Below are 27,374 nucleotides of genomic sequence, written 5' to 3'. Positions count from 1 at the left end.
GCTCTTTTTCTGCTTTCTTATAATTTATTTGTGGGAGAAATTTTAGACTGTCACTTTGTTTAGCCTTAATTGGAATTTTTCTGTGTCTGTCGGTGTCTTAGCAAGCCTGACTTCTTGCTCATTTTTCTCTAAATTGGTGACTAAGTTTTGCAAAAAAAAAAAAATTATTTTCTCTCATTTTATTGGGTTTTGATGGTTTCCCATCATTTCACTCTTTGTACAAAAGAGGGGGGAAAAGCCCAGTTCTCTAGTTCTATTGTCATGAAACATCTTGAAGGGGGAATCATTGCTTTTGTTTTATGACACAGCAAATTACAGAGTAAGCAACAGCATCACTAGTAAGGGGGCCTAAAAAGGACATATTTATGGTGATACAATACATTACAGTTCTCAGTCTCCCTGATGACTGTTCACCCTCGATGGCAAATGGCTGACTTGCTTTTGTCCTTATGAAATGACCTCAACTCTTTTTACTAGTTCCATGGTGTCTAGTATTGAACAATGTCCAGAATCATTTGTTTCACTTTCGTCATAAATTCCAAAACCAGACAGTTTTCAAAGCGCGTATGACTCTGTCCAGGTGACCATGGTGTTCGGAGACCAGCTCTAAATGCCCGGGTACGCCTCACCGCTGTGTCTGTTTTGTTTGGCTTTGCTTTCTGGCCACGAATTTGTACTGTTATTCCTGGCTCACCTTCACAAAGACACTGCGTGGAATAAATTGTTTTGTTTTAGATATCTTTTCTTTCTTACCTACAAAATCTTGGCTCCCATCAGCCTAGACAAATCTAAAAATATTTATCCTATAATTTTAGCTCTTATTAGAAATAACAATAACTATCTTTATTTCCATTTTTCCTCCCTTTTCTACTTGAACAATATTCTACATGCAATAAAATGTATAGCATATGTTGCTGGATAAATAGATAGCTCAGAGGTTAAGAGCACTGACTGCTCTTACAGAGGTCCTGAGTTGAACTCCCAGCAACCACATGATGGCTCAAAACCATCTATAATGAGGTTTGGTGCCCTCTTCTGCCATTCAGGTGTACATGCTCTTAATAATAAATAAATGAATCTTTTTTTAAAACCCTAAAAGCAAGTAAAATAAACTATTTTAAAATGTGTAGCATACATTAAATTTCACAACTATATATGCACAGTGGTCTTTGGTGTGTGTGGAATAGTAGACTTAAGAGATTTCCATATTAAGTCAGATATTTTCCTATATTGAGCTTTGTTGCTACTAAAAAGATATCTCTAGAATTTTTTCTTATTCTTGCAATATAACATATAACACCTAATATAGTCTACATCTGCCATTTCATTTGTGTTTATTTCCTAGTACATGACAGAGATACTTTCATGTAGCCTCTTTTAATTTATCATAAAACATTTTATTCTGAATGAAAATATTTTTCTGTTTTTCATTTTTACTCAATTCTGTTCAAAATATTGTGGTTTTGATTCTACTGTTTAATACATCATATGTTCTGTAGTTCATTATTTCAATTTAACTTTGGTTACTCTTTTTCAATTAATTCTTTTAACAGTATGCCTTTGGTAGCAGGAAGTTTTTCGTCCCTCCCCACTATTTTGCTATTTATGCTTTCTTTTATTTGATCTGGTATTTTAATTTTTACTATATTATCAAATTAGTTTTACTCTCTACTACCACAAATTGATTCATTCTTTCACTTTCAAAGTACTTTGAAATTTTGAGAAAGAATTCTCTTCCATTTTATGTAATTTCTATGACTAATAGCTTTTTCTTTTTAATTTGTATATTTTAGTTAAAAAGGAATTACATTACTTCTGTCCATTCACTTTTCTCCTTCCAGCACCTCCCAAGTACCTTCCCTTGAATCATACCCATGCCCCCAACACTGAGATAGCCTTTTTCTTTTATTCTTGTGTGTGTGTGTGTGTGTGTGCAAAATATATAAATACAACTGAATGAGTCCATTTTTGTTATTTGTGTGCATATGGTTTCATGGCTGACCACTTCAAATCAAACAAACAAGATGCGCTCATCCCTGGGAGGTGACAATTCTGCCTCTCCTTGTAGTCTTTAGTTGTCCAAGTCCTTGCTCTACAGGTGGGACCCAATTAAATTTTCTCCTTCCACATAAACATGTCCATGGATATTTCCATTGCTTCTATCAAATGTGGGCAACCATATTTTTTATGTTTTTATTTTATTTTATTAATTTATTTATATTACATCTCAATGGTTATCCCCTCCCTTGTATCCTCCCATTCCTCCCTCCCTTCCATTTTCCCCTTACTCCCCTCCCCTATGACTGTGGCTGAAGGTGACCTCCTCCCCCTGTATATGCTCATAGGGTAGCAAGTCTCTTCTTGGTAGCTAGGCAGCCATTTCTAAGAGGGATGTTAACAGCAAACATCTTAGCATTCTGATACTTACAGTCTTCATTGAAGGGTTCAATTGTGAAGAAGCTACTGTTTCTCACACTTAACCATTACTTTGGTCCTCGCTTGGTTGAACTTATAGTTTCTTTTCATTTGGCATTTATTAATTTACTTAGTGTGAGGGATGTACACCACAGAGAAGATGTGTAGGTCAGAAGCCAGGTTGGCAATTTGGGTCTCTACTTCCACCAATTTGGATCTGGGGACAAGCTAAGGTCAACAAGCACCCTTACTCACTGAGATATCTTACCAGTCCTATTTTCCTTCTTTAATAGTTTTTTATTTCAAATCATGGGAACCAGAGTTCACGTCAGAGGCAGTCCCCTGCTCTCCCCTCCTCTTCTCCATGTGGAGCATGAGCTGTCCATCGGCTACATCTGAACAGGGGGTCTAGGTTCTCTGCTTGCAGTGTCCTTGGTTGGTGCATCAGTTTGTACAAGACCCTCTGGGTCCAGATCCACCTTGATAGCCTCCTTGGGAAGCTACACACACACACACACACACACACACACACACACACACACACACACACACACACACACACACCTGTCCTTCCATCCCCATCTCTTCCATACAACTCACAGCTCTTAATCAGGAGTCATCTTTGAGTCCCAGCATCTGTCCCAATCCCCCGCTGGGTGGAATCACTCAGATGACATCTATGTTGGGCTAATATCCACTTATAAGTGAATATATACCATGCATGTCTTTCTGGATCTGGGTTACCTCACTCAGGATGACTTTTTCTAGTTCCATCCATTTGCCTGAAATTTTCAAGATTTCCTTGTTTTTGATAGCTGAGTACTTATTGCATTGTGTAAATTATACCTTAGTTTCTTTATCTGTTCTTCAGTTGAGAGGCCCTGTGGGAACACAGAGGAAGGAGATGCAGGCTATCCAGATGAGATCTGATAGGCTGTTGTCAGACAGTGAGGGAGGAGGACCCCACCAGTCAGAGGTCCTGGGGAGGGGAATAGGGCAGAAGAGAGATTGAGGGTAGGAACAGGAAGATAAGAGTGAGGAGATTACAAGCGAGGTGTAAATTAATTTTTAAAAAAGAAATCAAGCCTTTAAAAGGATTTTTTTTCTTTTAGACATTATATTTCTAAATCGGCCTCACATCTGTCTTCCTCATGCTTGGATCCATATCAACAGATGTTACACAAGATGTTTTTGTTTGTTTGTTTGTTTTTTACCAACTTCATCTTTTTACTTAGGTTTCATCAGATATCGAAGAGATCACATCTTCCTAGAGCCCTTGGCTATTTCAAAAGATGCTACCTTCTTCATCTTTCCTCAACATCTCCTTCTTCCAGCCACAGTCTTTCCTCATGACTGGCATCCCAGGGCTAGAGGCTGTCCATGGCTGGATCTCCATCCCCTTCTTTTCTATGTACTCTGTGGCACTCACTGGAAACTGCCTCATCATCCTGGCTGTGAGGAGGACCCATAGCCTACACCAGCCCATGTACTACTTCCTGTCCATGCTGGCCCTGAGTGATGTAGGCCTTACCTTGTCCACGCTGCCATCCACCCTGGCTGTGCTCTGGTTTGACTATCGTTTGATCAGCTTCCACACCTGCCTAATACAAATGTTCTTCCTACATTCTTTCTCTGTGTTAGAGTCTTCAGTGCTTCTGGCCATGTCATTTGACCGCTTTGTGGCTATCTCCAACCCACTGCGCTATGCATCTGTCCTCACTAATAATGTCATCATCCGGATTGGGGTGGCCATTGTAGCTAGAGCCATTCTGTCACTATTTCCAGTACCCTTCTTGCTGAAGCGACTAAACTATTGTCCTGGCAAGATCCTCCTGTCTCACTCTTTCTGCTTCCATGCTGATGTCATGAAGCTGGCGTGTGCTGACATCACTGTCAATATTCTGTATGGACTCTATGTGGTTCTGTCCACAGTAGGTGTAGACTCCTTACTTATTGTCATGTCCTATTCCTTGATTCTTCACACAGTGATGGGGCTAGCCTCTCCCAGAGAGCGTGTCCGGACCCTCAATACATGTGTTTCCCATATCTTAGCTGTCCTTGTCTTCTACATTCCAGTCATAGGTGTGTCCATGATCCACCGTTTTGGTAAGCACCTGCCCCACATCGTTCATGCCCTTGTTGCATATGTGTACCTTGTGGTGCCTCATGTGCTCAACCCCATCATCTACAGTGTCAAGTCCAAGCCCATCAGGGAGGCCATGTTCAGAGTACTGAAAGGAAAAGACCAGAACTGATGACATTGGAACTTGTGAAGTGCTTAGGAGACAAAAACAACCTACTTGGTGGATCAAGTCATGCACATGGCTTGGTTATGGGTACCAACAATGATAAGTGTAAGACTATGGTGAAATTATTCCTATAATTGTTTTCTATGGTGCTAGGGATCATATCAAAGGCTTCTAACATGCTATGCAAGCCCTCTACTACTGACCTAAATTCTCTGATATGAAATTTTTGTTTTGTTCATTGGTTACCTCGTTTATGTCACACATAATTTCTTAAAGCCAATGTTTTTCTGGCCCTGTTTTCAATTCCAGAAGAGAAAAATGGTTCCCATATTGCTTTTGCTTTATAGACCTTACATTTTAGTACATATCCAAAATGTCTAAACATAAAAACATGTAATATAATTTAATGGTAAATTGTTTAAAGTACGTACAGAGTCCTGGGTAAGTTGAGAAACAAGTTTTTATGTTTATCTGTGTCCTTTCATTGATTAAATGTGAATAATTATACAGTATTTCTAGGATTGTTATACATGTCACAATATGTTGTAAATGCCAATAAAGAGTTTCCATTCAAGTAACTGAGCTTTTCATTTATTCATTATAACAAGATGTTTTGGAATTATTTTATTCTGATAATTTTCACCTGAGAAAATTTTACAGTTTTGGGCATGCATGTATACTATTGAACTAAAAATTACTGGTAATAAATCATGGAAATTTTATGTTAAGACATTCTGTGTTAAACATAAAATTTTAACACTTATTAAACATGAAAACAAATGTGGATACTAATGAAATTTTTCAGATAAACAATTAAATCCCAAATAAGCATTTCAGACTACAGACTACAAACTGCTTTAAATTTTCAGAGCTAAGCTACATTTCTATTTCATAATGGCCACTGCTGAAAACATTGCTTTACAAATACATAGGGTAAAATAGCAGAAGTATACTTAGGGTCATTTCAGACACTGTTGAAGATTTCATCCACACTCCAAGACAGTGTTCATTATATACTTTTCATTAAGCTGAAATCAGTATCTCAGATAGAAGTATTTCAAATTCCAGTATTATACAATATAAGATACACTAACTTTATGTTAGTATACACAACCCAAAACACACAGTAGGCTCAAAACTGAGCCAAATTGTTCAAGACTGTATTCATTGAGATTAGCAGTGTGATAGCATGCATTTGTTTAATTTAGAATGCTGCTTTTGTTCACTGACCATTCAGGAATGTAATTACTGTTGTCAATTTCTCCACATCTCCAACATTTGGTTATGTCAACTCCCATGGGGTCCTGACCCATGTATTAAACAGGCTTAAATAAAAGGTTTTATTTGTGTATGTTTTTAAGTTTTTAACGTTTCAGAAGTAAAAAGGACCGCATTTTGTCCTTCAGGAATATCATGGTCCATTGGTGTACAGGGGAGAATAAGCAAGGAAGTGTAATGGCAAACAATGTGTTAATGATACTGGCTAAGGTTGGGAAGGAGGGAAACGGTACATTTGTGAACATTTGGAATTTTCCAAGCTCTAACTGGGCTCCTAAAAAAAAAAAAAAAAGAGGGAGCGTATTTCGTAGATGTTGACATTTGAACTGACATGGAAAAGAATAGAAGTAGAGAAACCCCTCTGCCTGCACAGTAGAGTGAGTAGGCCGTTAAATATGACAGAAAAGAGTGGAGGGGCAGAAGGTGGAACTGCAAAGTGGGACTCATATGAGTAGAGCTTCCTCAGACTGTCTCAAGTGTGTTGTGGCAGTTTTCAAGCACGAGCTATGGTCTGCCCCCTGGGTCAGGTTCCATTCTGAAAATAAGATGGGATTATAAAAATATCTTCTTCAGTTCATACAGAATTTAATGTCACCTGCTTTGTACTCTAACGGTGATCACTCACTAACCATTTCCAAGTCAGTGAGCTTAATTTTCCTGATTTTTTGTCTATGTACTAGTAGGTATTATGTTAAGGCTTGATAGAGACTACACACATTCCTCCTGTAATTGGCATCATAGTGCACACTGACTCAGTCTCTGTCCTGCTCCAGGGCCCTCCTCAGAGCTGATACTCTGCTACATTACAAAGAAGACTAGCAAATGCTATAGCAATTGCTTGGTGGTAAGAGGTGCAGGATCCAATAAACTATCTTTACTTTTGAGAATGTGGAGACAGTATAAAGCACACTGAATGCGTGAGAACATCACTTAGGTGGCAGGTTGCTGATTTGGGGGCGGGTCCTGAAAACATGTTATATTAAACGATTCAGAAAGTTGCATTTTTCTGGTTTCCAATACTTTGGCGAGTAGTCATTATGTTCATCTTTAAGTTTCATGTTTTTTCAGTTTTGAACCTATCTTGACCCAGAATTTCTTTCCAAAACATATCTGCTCTCCTTTCCTTAGGCCTTACAGGATTATTGGCCTGTAATTTCAAGTCCCTTCGAAGCTCAGGAAGCCATGCAGAAGAAGTCGGGGGAAGAATTGAGAGAGCCAGAGGGTTGAGGCCATCAGGAGGACATACCCACAGAAGCAACTAGCAGAGCTCCTAGGGGCTGACAGGGACTGAGCAGCAACCACAACCATGGAGCCTGCACGGGTCTGACCTAGGCCTTCTGCATGTTTGTTCTGGTTGTGTAGCTTGGTGTTTTTGTGGGACTCCTAGCAGTAGGAGTAGGGTATCTCTGACTCTTTGGCTTGCTCTTAGGACTGTTTTCCTCTTACTGTGTTGCCTCATTCAGCCTTGATCTGAGGGTTTGGGCCTCCTCTTGTTATGCTATGTTCAGTTGACATCCCTGGAAGGCCCGCTCTTTACTGAAGGAACATAGGAAAAGAAAGATCTAGGGGAGACGGGAAGTAGGAAGAAACTGGGGTGGGGAGTGGAAACAGGAGAAACTGCAGTCAGGATTATTATGTCAGGGAATGATAAAAATAAAAGAAAAATAAAAGAAGACTCAGACCTCAGTGTTGGCTGGGTGTCTCCTTCCAGGAAATAAGAAACACACTTTCTTATTTAAAACTGAGGGAACCAGGGTAGCTGGGCCACTGATACATTAGAACTTGTAGACAGCATGCTTAGAGACAGAGGTATGATCTGATAGGTCAATTCTATAATTTCTTTGAGATCCCCGAACCAACTTAGCTTCTCCACAAATGTTCCCATCCCATGGGTGGAGCTGAACACACAGAAGTAATGCTGTGATTCAAATCCCATTTTCCCTTGAGTCTGGCTACATTTTCCTGAACCAGAATAAAAGAAGAGTGTATCTCACCTGAAGAAGGTTCTGTATTCTATGGGATGTGATACAACAGTTTTGAATAGCACCAAGGCAAGGTGAGTGGGCAGGCCTCACAATTGGCCTTTCCTAGACTTTTAGAGTTCTGGGAGGATTCATTTCCTCTCTTCCCCATCAAAAACTCAAAGAAAAGAAATACCAAAAAGTAGGGGCCAGAAAGACATGAATAGACCTAGGTATTAGGTTTAAGAAGAGCCCAGAAATTCCAGCTGAGTTTCAAAACAAGATTAATGATTAATTTTTTTAAATGGTGCTTAAAGGAACCATGTCTAGACTAAAATATTATTTTTAAATGTAAATATTCATACTTGGGAGTATTCCAACATCGCCCCCAGATTAGTTTAGAGAATTGTTTATTCAAATTCAATTCAAAACTACTGAATTTCTAGTATGTTTATTGTGTATTAGTGTCAAAGTTCCAAGAAAAAAAAACAGAACTTGGATAGGGAACTAACTGGCTCATGAAGTTGTAAGGACTCATGTGTGGATTATTCAGGACCATCTGGAGATTCCAGGAAAGGTTGATGTACATTCTACCTCTCAAGGGCACCTGAGACACAATCCCATCTCACAGGGAAACCTCAGTTTACCCTCTCTTCTGATTCAATGAAGCCACGCATAGAACTGAAAGTGATGATCTTTTTTCAATGTCTAAAAAATCCAAGTTGTTTATCAAAAATTTAGTCATAGAGATATCTAGAACACTGTTTAGCCAAAAACTGATGCTATAATTTGTGAAGTTAGCACAGGAAACTAACCATCGTGTGTATCACACCATGGAATGAGCTTTATCAAAGAGAATCAGATTTCCAGTTTTAGTAATAGCCAAACTTGTTGAGATCAGAAACTGCTGTATAAGTTGGTGTGTGGCACTTTTACAAGCATGGATTAGTAATTGCGAGGGAAAACTACTTGGGAGTTAGTGCAGGAAATCTCAAGAAAGGGGATGCCAAGGAATAAAACAGGAGCAATGGAAAGAGATGGAAAAGAAAGATTGATCGATGAGTGAGAGTTAATGAGTGTTGCTGTTACTTCAACAAGTAGAAGACACACATAGCTAAAGCTGTCTCACATATTCCAATTCCAGAGGCTTGTACTCAAATGTTAATGCTGTGCTCCAGCTAAAGCACTGATGGACAAATAGAGAAATGATAATGTGACTTGGTTTGCCAGGAGAGTACCAATTTAAAGGTGGTGACTTATGAGGACTGGTTGGCTTAGACAATTTGACAAGTCTGTAAGGAAAGGCAGAGGGAAGGAGTGATGGTGCAAGGGTGAAGGGTGAGAACAGGACCAGCACTTTCCCTAAAACAACAGCAAGAGAAATAAGACTGTGAAGAGTTTCCTTAGGACTGAATTATGGGAGGGGGGCACAGGTGGAAGGAACAGTGGCTGAGAAAATGAATCCCTGAGACGTCCAACAGACCTAATTCCGGGGAGACTGTCCTAAGGCACACAAATAATGTCGCTTACATCTGTTGGTTACCCCATCAGGCTTCTTAAAACAGGACGCAGATAAAATATTTGAGATTCTTAGCTGGCACGATAAGAAATTTAGCTAAACCTGTCTTGGAGATTTCTTCTCTGGGCCATCAACTATAAATGTAGCAGAGTATGTCCATCCCATGGGTGCAATGAACGATTTCTGAAATAGAATTCCATGCCCTCTTCTTCAAAACCCACCATCCACTACCTGATGCCTGGGGAAACACAACTTACCTTTTATTTGCTTTCCTTTCATTTGCTTTCTTCCATTGGTTATCACTTCGTTATTCATTCATTCAAATACATATTGCACTCAACTTTAGTCTGTACCAGGAACTGCACCAGGTAAGTCTTACCAGTTAATAGACAGAACCTGATGGTGGAATTTGTAACCTAGTAAAACAGACATAAAATCATCAAGGAAAGAAGTAATCATTAAATGTAAAAATCAATCCAGAGGCTTACAGGAGAATACGAGTGTGTCATGTGAGAATAATGAAAGGGAGGATGTAGGTCAGGGACTCATTGAGGAGAGAGTCACCCAAATGGCTCTTTGAGAAAATTATATAAAGGAATGAGGAGCCCAGCCATGTGAAAAATCAAAGGAAGAATACAGAAAGAACACAAAATCCCCAAAATAAATAATACAGACATTTTTAGAAACTGAAATATGATCTGCTTGCTTGGCTGAATGATTCTGGTCAGGTCAAAGTCTCCCCAGTGATGAACACAGAGTTTGGAATGAGTTTCATCACCGGACTACCCAAGCCATAGCGCACGCATCCTACCAGACTGCACGGGAAACCACTGAATGGGTTTCAACACGGAGTAACATGAGCAAGTGACATCCCTGAATGTCAATTGCCATCCACAGTGCTGGAAGATCAGTCCCGTAAAGTCGACATTTTAACAGTAGTGGTGGGCTTTAAATGAGTCACAAGTAAGGAAAGCCTTGAGTGCTGTACCATGTTAGTAACACAATCGTCACGTAAGAAGCAATGTCTGGGGTATTTTTCTACTGCAGACCAAAGTTCAAGTACTTCCTGTCATCAGGACAGGTCACAGGAGACAGTGTTGGTGTTAGAATGAGACTTAGGAGGATTCAAACTCCAAGACATGGGCCACATATGGGAGGTAGGCCACTTACAGCTCTCCAGCCCCAGGGCTTCTTGATTGCACAAGGGGTAGGGGAATGTGGCCTTTTCCAGAGTCTCTTGAGTCCTTGTCTGAATAAATTTGGCCCAAAATGTTAAATATGAATCAGGGAATTTTGGAGCATATGTCAAAAATGTGTCATATAAAAGCCAAGGGCACCACTCTCAGCCTTCTGGTCCAGTATATCTGACAGACATATTTGTGAGGCAGGAACTATTGAGGACTTGCTTGCCCTGTCTTGGCAGAGTTTAGCCATCAACTCTGCCTGCACCGAAGCTTGCAGAATTTTTAGGCAGAATTCTGTCTGTGGTAGAAATGAGGACATTTTGGCCAGTGGCTTGTTTGTCACATTTTAAGCCATCTCCATAAAGGAGGTTCTTTGATGCTCATCATCTTCTTTGAGGTAGGCTGGGTGTTGCCAGGAGTTAACCTGTCACATTGTCAATGAATCTTTAAAATAATAAAAAAAAATCCTTAAATGCCATATTCTGTATATCTCTGAGGTTTTTGAAGATATTATCTAACTATTTAACCTTCTCTGTCTATAGAATCATATCTATCTGTTAAACCTAGGTTGTATATTCTTGTGATAAAAATAGACTAGAAATTAACATTACCATGATTTGATCAACTAACAATTACCTTGTATACCTTACTTATCCTCAACAGCGTGCAATAGCACTTTCAAAGTATTGGAAGTAAACCTTGTATTCTACTTGAGTTGTATGGGTACAATAACACATATTAGAGTAGAAACATAATTGTAAATTTGAATATGTCTGTCAGATAGTCTGGCCCAGAAGGCTGAAGATGATGTTCCAACATTATAAAGAGTTTTGGGTGACTGTTCAGACAAAAAACTGTCTCTGTCATTTTTTTCACTTTGGAAGCTGCTAATCTGCACTTCCTGTTTACTCAGGTAATTAACTTTATTCTTTCTCAAGTCTCTGATGGGGCTGAAGACCAAATAGTTTAATTTCACAATTAAGCTTAGTTCTTTAGGGAATTAACATGTTTCTAGGTCTAGATAGATGTTTTAAGTTGATAGAGATGAGATAATATAGATATTGACTTACATTCAGAATTTTAGACTCTCCAAAATAAGAAAGATGTTTTCTTCAAGGTTGCCAAATACAAATAGCTAAAACACTACGAATGTAACATATATATATATATATATATATATATATATATATATATATATATATATTTCCTGATTATTTTTTAGTTTTTCTTGATGTATGCAGTTTATTATATATGTAACAATATAAATATATATGTAATAATAATAATAATAATAATAATAATAATAATAATGAAAAGCCAATGGCAACATAAAAAGATGAGCTTTGAAATAACTCTGTTTTAAAAGTGCAAAACTGTAGGGAAAACACAGTAATTTCTCATGCAGTCAGGCCCTCCATAGTGTTTCTTGCTCACTATAAACTTCCTTTATTCCATTTTCCTGGTTTAATTTTCTTTATCTCTTACCAAACAGAAATTCTCATTTCCTTCTAGGCACAGGAATATTATAGGTCCTCAATTTGGACAACAAGTAGATACTGGTGAGACCAGCAGAGCACCTACTCTGGATACTGTTTCATAACGTAGCATAACCTGGTCCACCAACCAGACCAGGTGTCAACATTAGGGACAAGGAGCTTTTCAACAAGTATGATATAATTCATAACTGCACAATTCTATACTTGAAAGAAGCCAGATCTTTAAATGCACCTATACTTTTCATGAGGCTATGAGAAATGTATAGGCAAGACATTATCATGCTAAGTGGAATATAATATATAGAGAGTCTTACTGATTTTGTTATCAACATTATACTTTTATACATAAAAGTAAAGGGTAAACTAACGAAACTTGAATGTAAAGCTTTTGACTCAACACTACTTTGCTTTTTCTTCTCAATATCTATCCAGATTGAGTCTGCTGCATCTCCTGAGTACCCTTGGCTGTCTCAAAGGATGCTCCCTTCCCAGGTTTTCATCAACATCTCCTTCTTTCAGCCACAGTCTTTCCTCATGACTGGCATCCCAGGGCTAGAGGCTGTCCATGGCTGGATCTCCATCCCCTTCTTTTCTATGTACTCTGTGGCACTCACTGGAAACTGCCTCATCATCCTGGCTGTGAGGAGGACCCATAGCCTACACCAGCCCATGTACTACTTCCTGTCCATGCTGGCCCTGAGTGATGTGGGTCTCAGCTTGTCCACCCTGCCATCCACCCTGGCTGTGCTCTGGTTTGACTATCGTTTCATCGGCTTCAATGCCTGTCTGATACAAATGTTCTTTCTTCATTTCTTCTCCGTGGTAGAGTCCTCAGTGCTCTTGGCCATGTCATTTGACCGCTTTGTGGCTATCTCCAACCCACTGCGCTATGCATCTGTCCTCACTAATAATGTCATCATCCGGATTGGGGTGGTCATTACCACCCGAGCTACTCTGTCCCTCTTACCATTGCCTTTCTTGCTGAAGCGACTGAACTATTGTCCTGGCAAGATCCTCCTGTCACACTCTTTCTGCTTCCATGCTGATGTCATGAAGCTGGCGTGTGCTGACATCACTGTCAATATTCTGTATGGACTCTACGTGGTTCTGTCCACAGTGGGCATAGACTCCTTACTTATTGTCATGTCCTATTCCTTGATTCTTCACACAGTGATGGGGCTAGCCTCTCCCAGAGAGCGTGTCCGGACCCTCAACACATGTGTTTCCCATATCTTAGCTGTCCTGGTCTTCTACATTCCAGTCATAGGTGTGTCCATGATCCACCGTTTTGGTAAGCACCTGCCCCACATCGTTCATGCCCTTGTTGCATATGTGTACCTTGTGGTGCCTCCTGTGCTCAACCCCATCATCTACAGTGTCAAGTCCAAGCCCATCAGGGGGGCCATGTTCAGAGTGCTATGTAAGAAAGGCCAAGGCTAATGAAGTTTAAACACATCACAACTTGGATAAAATAAAGACATGCCAAAGCACTGAAAATTTCTAGTTGTGCTGAGATTGTGAGACCATCTGCCTTATTCCTGTTACTAATCAGTTTATCGTTTACTCTGTAAAGATAATGATGGGGATTAAAGACTGATAAATATGTGAAACGTTTTCATTTGTTTCCAGTATTTTACACTTAGTACCAGGAAAAGGGCATATGGAGCAGTCATGCTATAGAACAAGAAGTGTCATAATAAATCTCTGTGCAAGAGATTACTAGAAATCAACTACTATAAATCAGTAGTTGACAGAACCTTCCAGAAATGGTTGGAAAGAATGGGGATGATGAAGTCAGTTTTTATGTGACTTCACATAATATTCTAAGCTTTTTCATTTATACCTAGTAAATGAAGATTATTTATCTTTAAAAATATTTTTGTTAAATATTCCATTATGTAATAGCTACTAGTATTAATTATAGATTGGAAATGTGTTGGGTACATGTGCCAGACTGGAGTGATCTGGAATCTCTTCTGATATCTAAAGTACTAACTCTGCCCCTAAAAGAAAAAAGTTATTGGCCAGTGTAATTAATCTATTCATCAAGCATTTTATATTAATGACTCCAAAGGGACTAATAATATAAGTATAAAACAGATACAATGTGGGATTAAATGAGGCATATACCTGTGGTTCCAGCACTTGAGAGGTGCATGTAAGAGAGTCATCCGTTCAAGGTTACCCTTAGCTACATAGTGAGTTTGAGACCACTCTGGGTTACACTATGAGAGTCTCTCTCAAAAAAAACTCACCAAAATGAAAACATACACACAGACTTATCATCTGCCCAAGCAGAAGCATGTGTGCAAATTCACATTAAAACACTGGAATTAACACCAATTTTTAATAACAGTTGAAGATTTTTATTATCTTTTAATTTCTTTTATATTTTCATAATGTTTATGACTTTTGTTTACACTCATCATGTTTCACTTTGTGAATAAAAAAAAATCATGTCTCTCTGATTCTTTTCATTTTCTCTCAACTGCAATGTCAGAGCATATCTAGGCAATGAATAAGTATCCACCCTCCTCCCCTCAGTTCAAAGCGACCAAATCTTTCATTGAGTACATTTCATGTTATTTCCTTTGGCCACCCCTCACCTTGGCTGAGCAATTCTACCATATACACAATTCTTATAGTCCATTCTAACAGTCCCAAAAGTTGGATGTGCAAGTGGTTCTCTGTGCTGCTAGCCATGACCAGGAAATTCTATTCTGCCTCTGGTTTGCTACCTGCCTCTCATACTTAGAACTACACCATAAATCTGACAATGGCCTTTCTGTGGGTGATGATCCCAACCCCTGATCAATCTACTTTTACTCTGCTCCTACAATGAGTGCCCAGGCCATGACTAGATAATAGCATTCCTAGGCGGGCCTCAAGGCTATATTCATGCTAAGTACAGTTGGCAGGAATGCAGTTCTTATTTCCCTCATTGCAACAGTTTAAAGCCCTGTGTATCTGTGGTGTTTGCTCGTGTATATGCTCCTCATTTTGTATAGACTCATGTTTTCCCTAGTCTTACTTACTGGTTAGCCATGTGACCTAAAGAATCTCATACAGCCTACTCAGTCTCACGTCTCTTGCTCTTTACTCTCTTCTCTGTGGTGACTAGCCCTCTCTTTATGCCACAAGCTGCTCAATATTCTCAGATCCTTCTCCTAAAGCAAGCTCCAGACATGCAGCAATCTGCTGCTAACTGCAGGCATAAAGCTATTGTGTAATTCAAATACTGATTTCTGTATCCCTCATGTCTGGTAGTAATTCTTGTTCTGAGAGTCTCCTGTTTAAATGTTGTATAAACTCTGTTCCCCAATTGTGGCCTGGCATGCCAATAAAGCAGCTTACAGCCAATCACTGAGCATGGGAGAGAATAGGGCTGGGCTTCCTACTAGCTAAGGGAAAAGGAAGTAGAGGAGGAAGTAGAGGATTCAGACATGGGCAGAGGTCCGGGAAACATCAAAAAAGAGGAGCTAGATCAAGAAAGTTACAACATGCAAGTATCGCTGGGAGGAAGCCAAATTAGCTTAGAGGGTTAAGATTAGAGTAATAACTGCTCAGTTCTTGAGCAGTGAAGGTTATTATTAAACAAATATAAGAGTCTCAACTATTTGTGTGAGAGCTGGTTAAGAGAGAAACTAAGAGAAATAAACATAGTTTTATTAAAACAGCCTTCAACAACTAACCAAATTTTTTCACAAACAAACTCATTTGGTAACAGTCCTATTTCCATTGTGTAAGCACAGTGAAGATTAAGCTAGTCACAATGCGATGCTTATTGGCATGATTAAAGCCATGAGTTCTATTGATAGGAAATCCCTCAAAACAGCACTAGGTGAGTGGAAATAAAGGACGAAATGCCTCCTCCAAAAGTGTAAGACTGGAAGCCCCCAGTTCAAGATCCTGACAGGCTGTCTAACAATTCTTCTACATAACATAGGATTAAACATAAAAATGCTTTTTTTTTTCTTCTGCTTTTGAGCTTCCATGATCCTGTGTAATTCACTGGTTCTTATGAAATATCAGTTTCCCCATTGATGCAACCAGAGTAGACATAAAAAGTTGATAAACTTAAATAAGTAACAGTGTCTTCATGGCTGTGACAAGTATCATAACAAAGTCTGTCACCTCATAATGTAGGCAAATGTAGTTTTTTCTAGCCTGGGACCCAAAAGAAAAACAACTATTTCTTTGGAGATTGTTTTGAATATGGAATTGTTACAAGTTCTTAGAAATCCAAAGTTGTTGTAAATTTTGATGATGAAATTGGGGTTTTAATCCAGATTAAATAATTTTATTACAGTCTTTTGTTTATTTTCCATTTATCATACCTTTGTTGAACATTTTAGATGTGTTGCCCCATCTCCAAATGCTGTGAACCATCATCATCAGTGAAATTAATTGATATTTGGGAGTGGTGATAAAGTTGAAAGTAAAAACCTTCAAAACACAAGTCTCAATCTTAATAATCATACAGAGGAAAATAAAAGAGACTGTGATATTAGAAAATGGAGATTTCAGGTGTTATTCCATTCTGCATAGAAATTCCACAGCAGTTTCTTCTTTGAAAGACCTGAGCTGTTTTGATTAAGAAAGATGTTTTCTTAATATTGTCTCTCAAGATGATGATATTAAAGAATGAATTCCAGACTTTGAATGGAGGCGGGGTTTCATCACAAATTCCTAGTGATCTGAAGTGTGTGTGGTTGTGAGAAAAAGACGCAGGATGCGCTGCCGGATCTCCTTTGTCTTTACTCCATAGACGATGGGGTTGAGCACAGGAGGAACCAGAAGATAGGTGTTGGCCATAATGACAGGCAGGAGGGAGTTGCGCCTATTGCCAAAACGGTGCACCATTGACAATCCAATGAAAGGCACATAGAATATGAAAACAGCACACACATGAGAGACACAAGTCCCAAATGCTTTTGCCTGGGCTTCACGTGTCAAGCCCAACACAGTCTTAAGGATGAGCAAATAGGAGAAAGAAATGAGAAGTGAGTCCAAACCAATGGCAGAGATGATGACGATGAGTCCGTAGATGACGTTCACACGGATGTCAGCACATGCCAGCTTCATGACATCTTGGTGTAGACAGTAGGAATGAGAAAGGATATTGGAATCACAGAAAGGCAACCTTTTGATGAAGACAGGTAAGGGTGCCATTAGTGCGGCACCCCTGACCACAGCAGCCATGCCAATTTTGGCAACACGAGGCAACGTAAGTACAGTGGCGTGGCGTAGAGGATGGCAGATGGCCACATAACGATCAAAAGCCATGGCCAGCAGCACTGTGGACTCCATGCCAGATAAGGAGTGGATGGCAAACATCTGTACCAGACAAGCATCAAACTGGATGGTAGTGGAATTGAACCAGAAAATGGCCATCATTTTTGGCATGGATGAGGTGGAAATGAGGATGTCTAGGCCAGAAAGCATGCAGAGAAAGATGTACATCGGCTCATGTAGGCTGTGCTCTGTCCTTACAATGTAGATAATTGTCAAGTTACCTAGCACAGCGATAAGGTAGAGGGAGCACAGTGGAAAAGCCAACCAAAACTGAGCCTCTTCTAAACCTGGGAGGCCTATTAAGATGAAATATGTGGCGCTAGATTCACTGCTATTGACGCTCACCATACTGAAGGAACTGAGATGTAGCCAACACCAGGCAGGTTGAAGCTGAAATACAAAGAGAAGTCATCGTCAGGTCCTCTAGAATCTCAGTGTCATAGCACCCTTGATCCTAGTGTCCTCTTCCCTAATTCTATTACTCTGGACCCACCCTGAGTTTCATCTAACTGTAAATCAAGTGCCAGATGAAATTTCACTAAGTTCTACTTGTGAATCTTACCTATATATTAAGTGAAATAATAGGATGACATCCTGATATTATTAATCATTTAGTCTCTCAAACTAAAAATAATTATGTCCTCTGTTGAGTCTCATACTCATACTCCTTACATTTAATATTGATCATATTAATCATCTGAGCCATTGTCAGATGCTAGAAAATGAAACTATGGGTGGAGGAATAATCACTTTGTAACATTACTGTAATTATGAGCATTTCGTCAGTCCATTCTAAGGTGATTATCATGCAAATGCATCAATGGTAGTAGTAACATAAGTTGACCTGGAAACCTAACTTTATCACTAATCTAATGCTCTAACTTCAGCCTTAATCCAAACTTTAACATTACTCAGGACAGAGAAGCAATTTCAAAAATAATTTAATAGCTCCTAATTTATTGTTATAAAAAACCTATGCCAATGAACACATGGCAGTAATTTTATCCTGAACTCTAAGTCTGAATTTGCCTTTTTGTCCAGATATCTAATCAAGAGTTTACACTTGCCCTACATAAGTTATGGAAAGAGAGAGGGGGAAGGGAGAGAGAGAAAGCATAACAGCTTCAGTGGATCCACTCCTGTCTCACCTAGATTCCATTTACAACACCAAGAACCTAAGCAATGTGGCCCTACAGACAGCACACCAGTGCTGAGACACAGCTTCAGAACTTAAGGATGCTACGTTGGTCTCCATCTGTGTATATAGCCTTACTCAGCCTCCCTCAGCTGTCCCATACTGCACTGCATCCTCGTGCTCATCATGGGAGCACTCTTTCAGTGAAGACATCTGCCTACAGCCACACTTTTGCTTGCAGTTATTTTATTTCAATCAACTGTATTGACCTGACGTCTGAAAATATTACATGGAAATTCAAAAAAATAAGCAGTTCACATGCTTTTTAATTTGTATGTCATTCTGGGTAAGTTCATAAAATGTTGTGGCCTCTGTCCCTGAACTACTTGGCATATAAATTATCCTTTTACTTAGTCTAGCCACACCGATAGCCCCCTGTAGCCACACAATAGCCTCTTTAGTTAGCAGATCTACTGTCAAAGTATTGCAGTTCAAGGAATCCTTATTTTATTCAATAATCCCCTCCAATGCACAATAATTTTTCAATTAATTTCAATCTATGGTTGGTTGAATATATAGGTGTAGAATCTACAAATACTGAGGGCTGATTTGATGTATATGTGGGTGTATGAATTCATAAACATACATAAAAACATATATTTGGCCCTTGAGAACTGGAATGGGGGCTTTTATAGGTTACCTGAAAGAAGTTGTTTCGTTTATGGTGGAACCCCTCCCTGCCTCTTAAATGCCCCCCCTCTTCTGTCTGATGATCCTCATCTCTCACCAATCACCTGTTTCTCTTATCCTGTCTCCATCTTCAGCCTCCTCTACTTGAATCTTAAAAATACCCTTAAGTGACAATGCCATGCAAAATTTTATCTTTGGTGCGTTTTGTCTATACTTTCTTTCCAGACTATCTCAATCTTTTTAATAGTAAATCTATTTTTCTACCTACAAACTCTTGACCACCAAATATCCTAAATGATGTCAGAGTTCTCTTTTGAAACCCATATGTATACTTCTGAAAGAGACTACATGGTTGTCTGTCAAGAATATAAATTATTTTGTCCAAAGACTAAAAATTTCACAGAATCATTGTCAAAGCACTGGGCTTTAGAATCAGCACTGTATTCAGATCCCAGTTGTGAACAGTGTTAACCAGGACCTCATTTACTCTTTCTAGGCTTCAGTCTCCTCAACTCTGAAATGAAATTAATACCTCCCCTGCCAATGAGACCACCATAAGGACCAAATGAGATGATGAATGCAAAGTGTTTAAACAATACCTCACATGCACTGAGTACAAAATTATAATGTTTCTTTTTCCCCTGATGTTGGTCATCAGTCACAGGCTACGTACCATGATGCTGACCATCATGCTCCAGTGTAAGCTTCCTTATCTACACAACACCAAAACTGACCAGATGAAATGAGGCCATTGTCAGGTGTAAAATCCCCAGGTAAGGGCTGGAGGTGTGGTGCGGCTGGTAAAGTGTTTACCTAGCATGCAGGAAACCATCAATTTGATCCCACCTGTAGTCTTCATGCCCTTGTTTATCTTATCTCTCTTATGTTATGTAATGGGTATAATTAACCGTTTCCTGTTCTGCATCCCCAAATATCTTTGTTTGTGTCCTTTTTCCTGCACTTACTCTCCTGATGATAAGAACCACTTAACCTCCAACCTCCAAATCATAAATTCCTTAATACCAAGGACCCCACTCCATTTATTAATTAGCATCAAATTATTCTCATTCATAAACAAATGAGTTTTACTAATAGAAGAATCCCTCGATGAGCATTTGATGCAGATACCACAGGCAAAGGCTAGATAGGACTGCCACATAGCTGAACCTCAGAGACTGGCGTGACAAGAAAGAGCATACACACAGTTAGTGCAGGGTAGTCCTAGAGGGAAGAACAGAAATCTCAGGGAACCAGCAGGCATCCAAAGGGTGTATGAGAAAATACAAAAAAATAAAATAAAATAAAATAAATAACGAAACTGAGGCACAAAGCAGCCGCAATAAATGCAAAGAGGATGAGGAACACCGTCTGTGCCCAAAGGCAGCCATCACCTCGGATTTCCCCACCTGGAAGCCTTAGCAGAAAGAGACTCTGCAGTGAATGTAAACATGTTTTTGTTTTGATCCCAAGTGAAACAGGCCTGTGTGAGCGCGTGTGGTGTTTGCCTGTTGGACACAGATTTGTGAGAGAACATGTGATGTTTGTCCACTAGAAGAGGAACTGCCTCAAGAGGGGGCATGGTCTTTGCCAACTGTTGACATCCTAGTACAGACTCTGAGAGGAGATATTTTTCAAGAGCCCAAAACAAAGAAGTTTGGCTTTTTGGTCTTAACATCCTTTCCTATTGTTGGATGTTCATTGCTCTACTTCAAGATGCTACTAAAAAGAAACACTCCAGAGAACGCTTCGTTTCCAGCTGCTGCTCTGGATTCTAGCTGCTGCAGCTGCAGTCACCTTTGCTCTGTTGCTGGTTTGCTGTTTAAAGGGTCTGCTAAAATCTTGACTACAATCACTCCAAGGAACTGAGCCTAAAAAGGTCTACTTCTCTTGTTCCCATTAACCCCTTTTCTCTCCTATCTAGGGTAGGTGAGTTGGAAGGGAAAAATAAGCATTAAAGAACCCCAAATAAAGTAGGTTTGAAAAAGTTCAAAGCCCGCAAGACTGCAGTCCTCCAGAGAGCCAGCTATCCACGCCACTCAGCAGTTCACATAGCAGACTCGGGAGAGATGGCAGATTCCCGAGATTAAAATATGCGGCATTAGGAAGCAAATTGGGGAAAAGTCACAGTGGGTCAACGTGTGAAACTTTATGGTCTCTGTGAGCCAACTGACGCTGTCAATAGAATCCTATGGGTAGAACCATGAACCATGGCCTCAACTCCGCAGTAGTAAATTATAAAATTGTCTCAGATAACAGTAACTTCACCATGCTACTGTGAATTTATGTGAAATCAGTTATGTCAAAGGGCATTATAAAACATTCAAAGAGCTTATAACATTTAAAAATGACTGAATATATATATATATTATATATATATAATTTCCTCTTTTCCAGTTCACCTTAATCTTCACTCAACATCTTTACACACTCATTCTGTATACACACCCATACATAATTTCTCACGGTGGCAAAGACGGACACTGGTGTAGAGGTGCCAGAAATCAAAGCAGGAAAGAGACAGCTGGCCTAGGTGGGGAGGTACCTTGGCAGCACAAAATGAGATCTGGATCTCAGATTCTGTGGAGATGAGAAACTAAGTACTGGAAAAGGGCCCAGACAGCCCACGTGTCACCCTTCAGACTGCACAGCCCTGACAAGAGCCATTCCCCTACAGCTTGTCCACAGACACCAGAGAGAAGGAGCAACTTCCTCCAGGAGCCCTTGTGGGCTGAGCACCAGTTCACAGAACCACTTGCCCTCACCCACGAGATGGTTGGGAGTGTCCGAGAAAGTTGGAACAAAATCGTTCTGTTTTAAAAATGAAATAAAACCAAGGAAAAATAAACAAAGAAACATGTGTTTTTTCTCTTTCTTATTTCCTTCTTTTTTTTTTTTTTTTTAGAAAGCCCACACACTATCCTAATCCCAAAGGAGTAACTCTGTTCTTTATTTTTCCCTAAAATGTTAAATTAGCCCAGTGAGTCCTGAGGATATTTCTCTGGGAACTCTCCAGGCATTTAGCCTTTTCTTTCTTTCTTTCTTTCTTTCTTTCTTTCTTTCTTTCTTTTTTATTAATTTATTCTTGTTACATCTCAATGGTTATCCCATCCTTTGTATCCTCCCATTCTTCCCTCCCTCCCATTTTCCCCTTATTCCCCTCCCCTATGACTGTGCCTAAGGGGGACTTCCTCCCCCTGTATATGCTCATAGGGTATCAAGTCTCTTCTTGGTAACCTGTTATCCTTCCTATGAGTGTCACCAGGTCTCCCCCTCCAGGAGACATGGTCAAATATGAGGCACCAGAGTACGTGAGAAAGTCATATCCCACTCTCCACTCAACTGTGGAGAATGTTCTGCCCATTCTAAGGAATCAGAGCACCCAGACTGCACTTACGCAGAGCCTATATCCACTTTGGAGTCTCAGTCTCTCCCCTAGACTTTAAATCATGCCCTCTAACACTGGCTTAGCCCTTCTCACCAGCCCGTCTCACCTTGTCAACAGATCTACTGTCATTCTTCTAGATCCATGGAAAAGTTGGCAGAAAAGAAAGCAGGCCTATGTAGTGCCCTCTCTTCTAATCCAAGAGCAATGAGGCAATCTCCCAGCCCTGACTTGTTGTTTTGTGATCTGAGTAGAGCTTACTGAATACCTACAAAATGCCAGACACTATGTTGCCCCCAGCGTATAAGTAGTGTCTCTCCGCTGAGAACAACTCTGGGGGATAGATGGAGTTCTCTGTGTCCTTTCTTCATGAACTGGCATTCCAAAAGGTTAAAGGACATTTCTGGAGCTTAACAATCAATGAGTACAGTAGAAACAGCCTAGTCTTCCTCCTACCCTCTTATCTTAGGCTGCCTTTGATTGCACCACATCTTTTAGAAACTGACAAAATCTGCCTAGAGGCAAGATGAGGGTCTGGTGAGTGGGACACTTGCCCAGGTATAATCTTAGGAGAGTAAGAGAATAGAATAATAAAGAGGACCCTCCTAGATGGGGGTGTGGGTCACTCTTGCCTTCCAGGGTTGGTTCCCCTGGCTGTGGCATGGCCACGCCCCATGGTAGAGCAGAAGAGAATGGTTCTATTCTCCACCAGCTACATCCCAGTCTGATCAGAGCCTTTTGCCAACGTATCGGGCAGGAAGTAATACCTTCTGACAGGTAGCAACGCAAAGACTAAAGCAATGGGTGACCAGTCTGTATGCTTCCAATATGCCAAACCTGCCCTGTCCTTCTCGCAGTCCCTTTAATAATGGTGTTTTTGTAGGAAAAATTTCTGTGTTACATCTAAGGAATGCAAAGTGAAGGACCTGAGTCCGGGAGCTTCTTTAGGGATCAGGACACCTACCCAGCTCTGCATACTTAGGGAAATGGGAAAGGGGGAGTAGGCGAGGGAAATGAGGATGGAGAAGTGTGGTGTTTGTCCTTACCTTGGATTAAAAACAGTGTCTCACACCCAGGGCAAGCATGTGAGAGCCGCTGATGCTACCTGCAGCCTCTGTTGGACTATGTAGAAGAGAAAGTTCTTGGCATGGAGCCCAGACCTAGCTGGGAGCCTCTGGCTTCTACTTCCAAGGCCAGAGGGGAAAGGCAGGCCTCGTGGACAGTGCTGGGGCTACAGTCTACAGCCAGGAGGCACTGGACACTTGGCTCTTGCAGAGGCTGACCCTTTTCTTAGCACTTCATATGAGTACTATCCCGAGAACCCCATCTACCCAAATCATCAACACCCACTGTGCCCTAAAGCCTGCGTGGATTTGGTGAAGCAGGTGAGCCTCCAAGAATGTTGATCATTCTAGCCGCAAATGGCCAAGAAGTGGGGTGAAATTTCCATCATATCCCTCTCACTCAAGACAGTCTGGTCCCTTAAAGTCACCCTAGAAAGAGTACCTAGGGCTCAGGTTCCTCCCCCTCCCCCACCCTACAACACACACACACACACACACACACACACACACTTTCTGTGTAGGGCCAGGTTAGTGCTCTATAAACTGGCAACCCTGGAAGTGATTATTGGTAGCCTGTGATGCTGTCTGGTTTGTGACTGCTGCCTGCAAGTGTGTAGCACCATAAATGCCTGGTCGGGGACTTTGTTCAGTGCACTCATTTTTATCCAGCAGTTACTGCCTGGCTGGCGCTTGCCTGCCCAGCTCTGCAGTAAGCACCAGACCCGCTGAGGTGCAGAGTAAACAAGGCACAGCTCAAGACCTCCCAGGTGCCTAAAGACTGCTACAAGCATGCAAGCACCCTGTCCTATTGTAATGACTATGAGGGCAAGCCTGTAAGCTGCAGCCTCTCTGAAGCAAAGATGCAGTGGCTCCCCCATGTCTTGAGGCTCAGAGGTTTCCCTGGCATGCTGTTATCAAGGTAAACTTTGCAGAACCCCTTGCAGTTAGGCAGGATTCGGTGACGTGAGGAGACAGCAACATCCAGTTAGACAGTTAGGATATGAACCAGTAGGTAAACGGACAATAGCATGGCTTTCTTGCAGCCGATACATTGGGCTGGCAATGACAAAAAGTAAAGACATAGGTAAGAAAGCTGCAACTAAAGATAAATCAGAGTGATAGGACAGAGATCTGGTACAGACAGGTATCAGAGGAGATGGCAGTTTAGGAGATGACATGCAAGCTAGCAGCCTGTGATAAGAACAGGCCAGCCATTCTCAGACCTAGGGAAAGGGCACTTTAGGAAGGGGAGAGGACAGGATGAAACAATCTAAAGGAAAGAATGAGTGTATGTGTTCATGAGCAGAAAGCTCAAAGTGCCAAAGCTGAGAGCAAGAGAGACTGAGAGAAATTCAGACAGAGCTAAGGGCGAGGTCATGGGTACCTGAGAGCTTTGCCATAACTCCGAGTAACTCAGAGAAACTTAAACAACATACGTGTGTGTGTGTGTGTGTGTGTGTGTGTGTGTGTGTGTGTCTGTGTGTCTGTGTGTCTGTGTGTCTGTATGTCTGTGTCTGTGTGTCTGTGTGACTGTGTCTGTGTGTTAAGTGCATTCTGGGAAAGGCAAAGACCCAAAGTGATAGAAAATGGTCCTCATTTATAAAGCTACAAGGGCTTTGGTGCATCTAAAAGCAAAGAGTACAGAGCAAGGGAGTTAGCAATATAGGCATCCAGCCACATTTTAAATGAGCTAAAGACTGGACCTACGATTGAGTCAAGATCTGAGTCAAAGTCAGAACTGGAGCCTTGGCAAGGAGACAATTCTGACTCTTGGTAGAGTGTCCACTGAGCCTTGATGCCACCCAGTTCCCCCTAGCAAAACCGAGGCTGTAGTCTGACCTCCCATCACAAACTGGACTTCAACCACAGTAATGACCCATAAACCGTCCATACACTGAAACACAGTCCAATCCCAATTGACCCAATCCAACTCCAGCCCAGTCTGTCTATTCACATTCTCTCAGACCCCCAAACAGCCTCTCCATAGTCCCCAGTATACGGGGGTGAGGGCAAGATACCTTAAAAACTGCTTTGAGGAAACATTTAACATCCCCACTCCTTTCACCACATTACTAAGTTTGCCTGTCATTTGGGAGAGTGGCTTCCTCCACACCCTCAATCCCACCCAGCACATCTGGTTCTTTACAGGCAGATTTTTCATCATCTTGAGAGGGGTCATAAAAGGTCCTCAGCTACAAGTAACTCTAACCCAATGCTGCCTCCTCTTGTACTCACCTTGTCTGTAAGAGCCCGAGTCCCCTTTCCCCCAGGACTCTTTCTGAAGGAGGTTTGGCAGGCTGTAAAAAAAAAAAATAAAAGCCCAGCCCCTTCAATCTCTGCCTCCTTCTATGGTCTGCTCAAGGCTTTTTATTCTTGGTCTTCCTTCCTGCCTCTCTCTTTCTGCTCCTCCTTGTTGGGAGTGCAGGCTGTGTCCAGGGGGTCCATCTGCTGATATGCCCTACCAGCCTACTGCGGTTCTGGTTCCCTTCTAAGTTTCCACATCTTAAAAGGATGCGCCTGGGATGTGGAGGAGAAGGAGGAGCATTGGGTAGATGCTCTCCAGAGTCCTTCGAAAATGAACTTTTTGTCAGCTGGGATATTCAGACCAATCCCAAATGTGAATTTAGAGTAAGAAAAGGTCAGAAGATGCCTGTTTTTGGGTCTCTGGTGTATCAGTTTCTTCACAAAGCTGTCAAACAGCCAGAGGAAAGACCAAGGAAATCTTCAGAGCCCCCGTGATAGATAGCCTGTCTCCATCCTGAAACACTCTCTATCCCCCACTTTTCCTTCTTGTGGATGCTGATTAGGTCCTCACTGAGCCTGGGACCCAGTGGTCCCATCCTCTAAAGCCCTGAGGGCCTCATTCTCTCTCAGCTTCTGGCTCTTATGGCTACTTGACATTAAACATAGGTCCCCAGGGATAACGCCTCTGCCTTCTACTCCATGACGTACTGAAATTCAGACAAAAAAAAATGTGATTTGGTTTCTTTAACCTTCTCTATGCTACTAACCAGCCACAGAAGATTTGGTTTCTCTCTCTAAATGATTCGGATCATCTGGTTTCTCTTAAGGGTAAAAATAGTAAGAGAACATTTACAAAATTAGAAAATAATTTCCATGTGAAATCAAGTGACTTACTTGTGAAATAAGTTAAAGCTGCATTTGTATTTAAACAAGTGTGATTTTTAGTGAGGTTTTTAAAAAAGCTTTGCTTCACTACTCTATTACAATTAGATGTGTTATGTCAAAACACAGGACACAAAATTGAACCAAACTATGAAAAATAGACAATGCCAAGCCTGGATTACAACTCACATCCAAACTACTAAATATAAGAACTTCGAGCACCTACAGAACTTTCAGCTGACACTCTGCCACTACCCTAGAGCCATTGCTACTGCCTAGAGCCATTTGCCCATAGGCACAGGTGACACAAAGACTTTCTCAACCAAAAATAAATTCCATCTAAGATGGAGTATCATGAAGCAATAACCATGTGAAACGATAAGAACATGAACAATGCACATAAAACAATGGTTTGTGGGGCACTGAACATGAGACAACAAAGGGCAGAACAACATGAGTCAGGACAAACAGCTGAGATGATGTCCATGGGCTTCCAGCTCCTTGTCTTGTTTCCATGCTGCAGCATAGGAAAGGGAATCTAGGCAGGGTCTAGAGGCTTCCCTCAGTTGTGGAGTTGACT

At 40.8% G+C, this 27,374-nt stretch overlaps 3 protein-coding genes across 5 annotated transcripts; 2 read left to right on the top strand and 1 right to left on the bottom strand.

The window, feature by feature from the left end:
* Positions 1-3,707: 3,707 nt before the first annotated feature.
* Positions 3,708-4,670, top strand: LOC311578411 (olfactory receptor 51I2-like; the record flags this gene model as incomplete). Its single annotated transcript, XM_084748231.1, has 1 exon — positions 3,708-4,670. The coding sequence occupies one exon, from the start codon at positions 3,708-3,710 to the stop codon at positions 4,668-4,670; it is 963 nt and encodes a 320-aa protein (XP_084604357.1).
* Positions 4,671-12,021: 7,351 nt separating this feature from the next.
* On the top strand, positions 12,022-13,756 carry LOC311580879 (olfactory receptor 51I2-like). Its single transcript, XM_084752695.1, has one exon. It carries the CDS (start codon positions 12,580-12,582, stop codon positions 13,540-13,542), a length of 963 nt encoding a protein of 320 aa, XP_084608821.1. The 5' UTR covers positions 12,022-12,579; the 3' UTR covers positions 13,543-13,756.
* A 1,991-nt stretch (positions 13,757-15,747) lies between these two features.
* On the bottom strand, positions 15,748-26,482 carry LOC311581006 (olfactory receptor 51E1). 3 transcript variants are annotated; one of them, XM_084752874.1, is made up of 3 exons: positions 25,904-25,923; positions 23,651-23,726; positions 15,748-17,787 (listed from the first exon to the last, which is right to left on the bottom strand). In XM_084752874.1, the coding sequence occupies exon 3, from the start codon at positions 17,743-17,745 to the stop codon at positions 16,792-16,794; it is 954 nt and encodes a 317-aa protein (XP_084609000.1). In that variant the 5' UTR covers positions 17,746-17,787; positions 23,651-23,726; positions 25,904-25,923; the 3' UTR covers positions 15,748-16,791. The 3 variants fall into 3 exon arrangements, with proteins under 3 accessions (XP_084609000.1, XP_084608999.1, XP_084609001.1); XM_084752873.1 differs by lacking the exon at positions 23,651-23,726 and having other exon boundaries at positions 25,904-26,482; XM_084752875.1 differs by lacking the exons at positions 23,651-23,726; positions 25,904-25,923 and adding an exon at positions 21,686-21,735.
* Positions 26,483-27,374: the final 892 nt, after the last annotated feature.

This window comes from Acomys minous (assembly GCF_964271855.1).
Source record: "Acomys minous genome assembly, chromosome: 2".
NCBI classification, from domain to species: Eukaryota; Metazoa; Chordata; class Mammalia; order Rodentia; family Muridae; genus Acomys; species Acomys minous.
The sequence above is the reverse complement of the archived record's forward strand: the minus strand, read 5'-3'. Positions and strand labels throughout refer to the sequence as shown.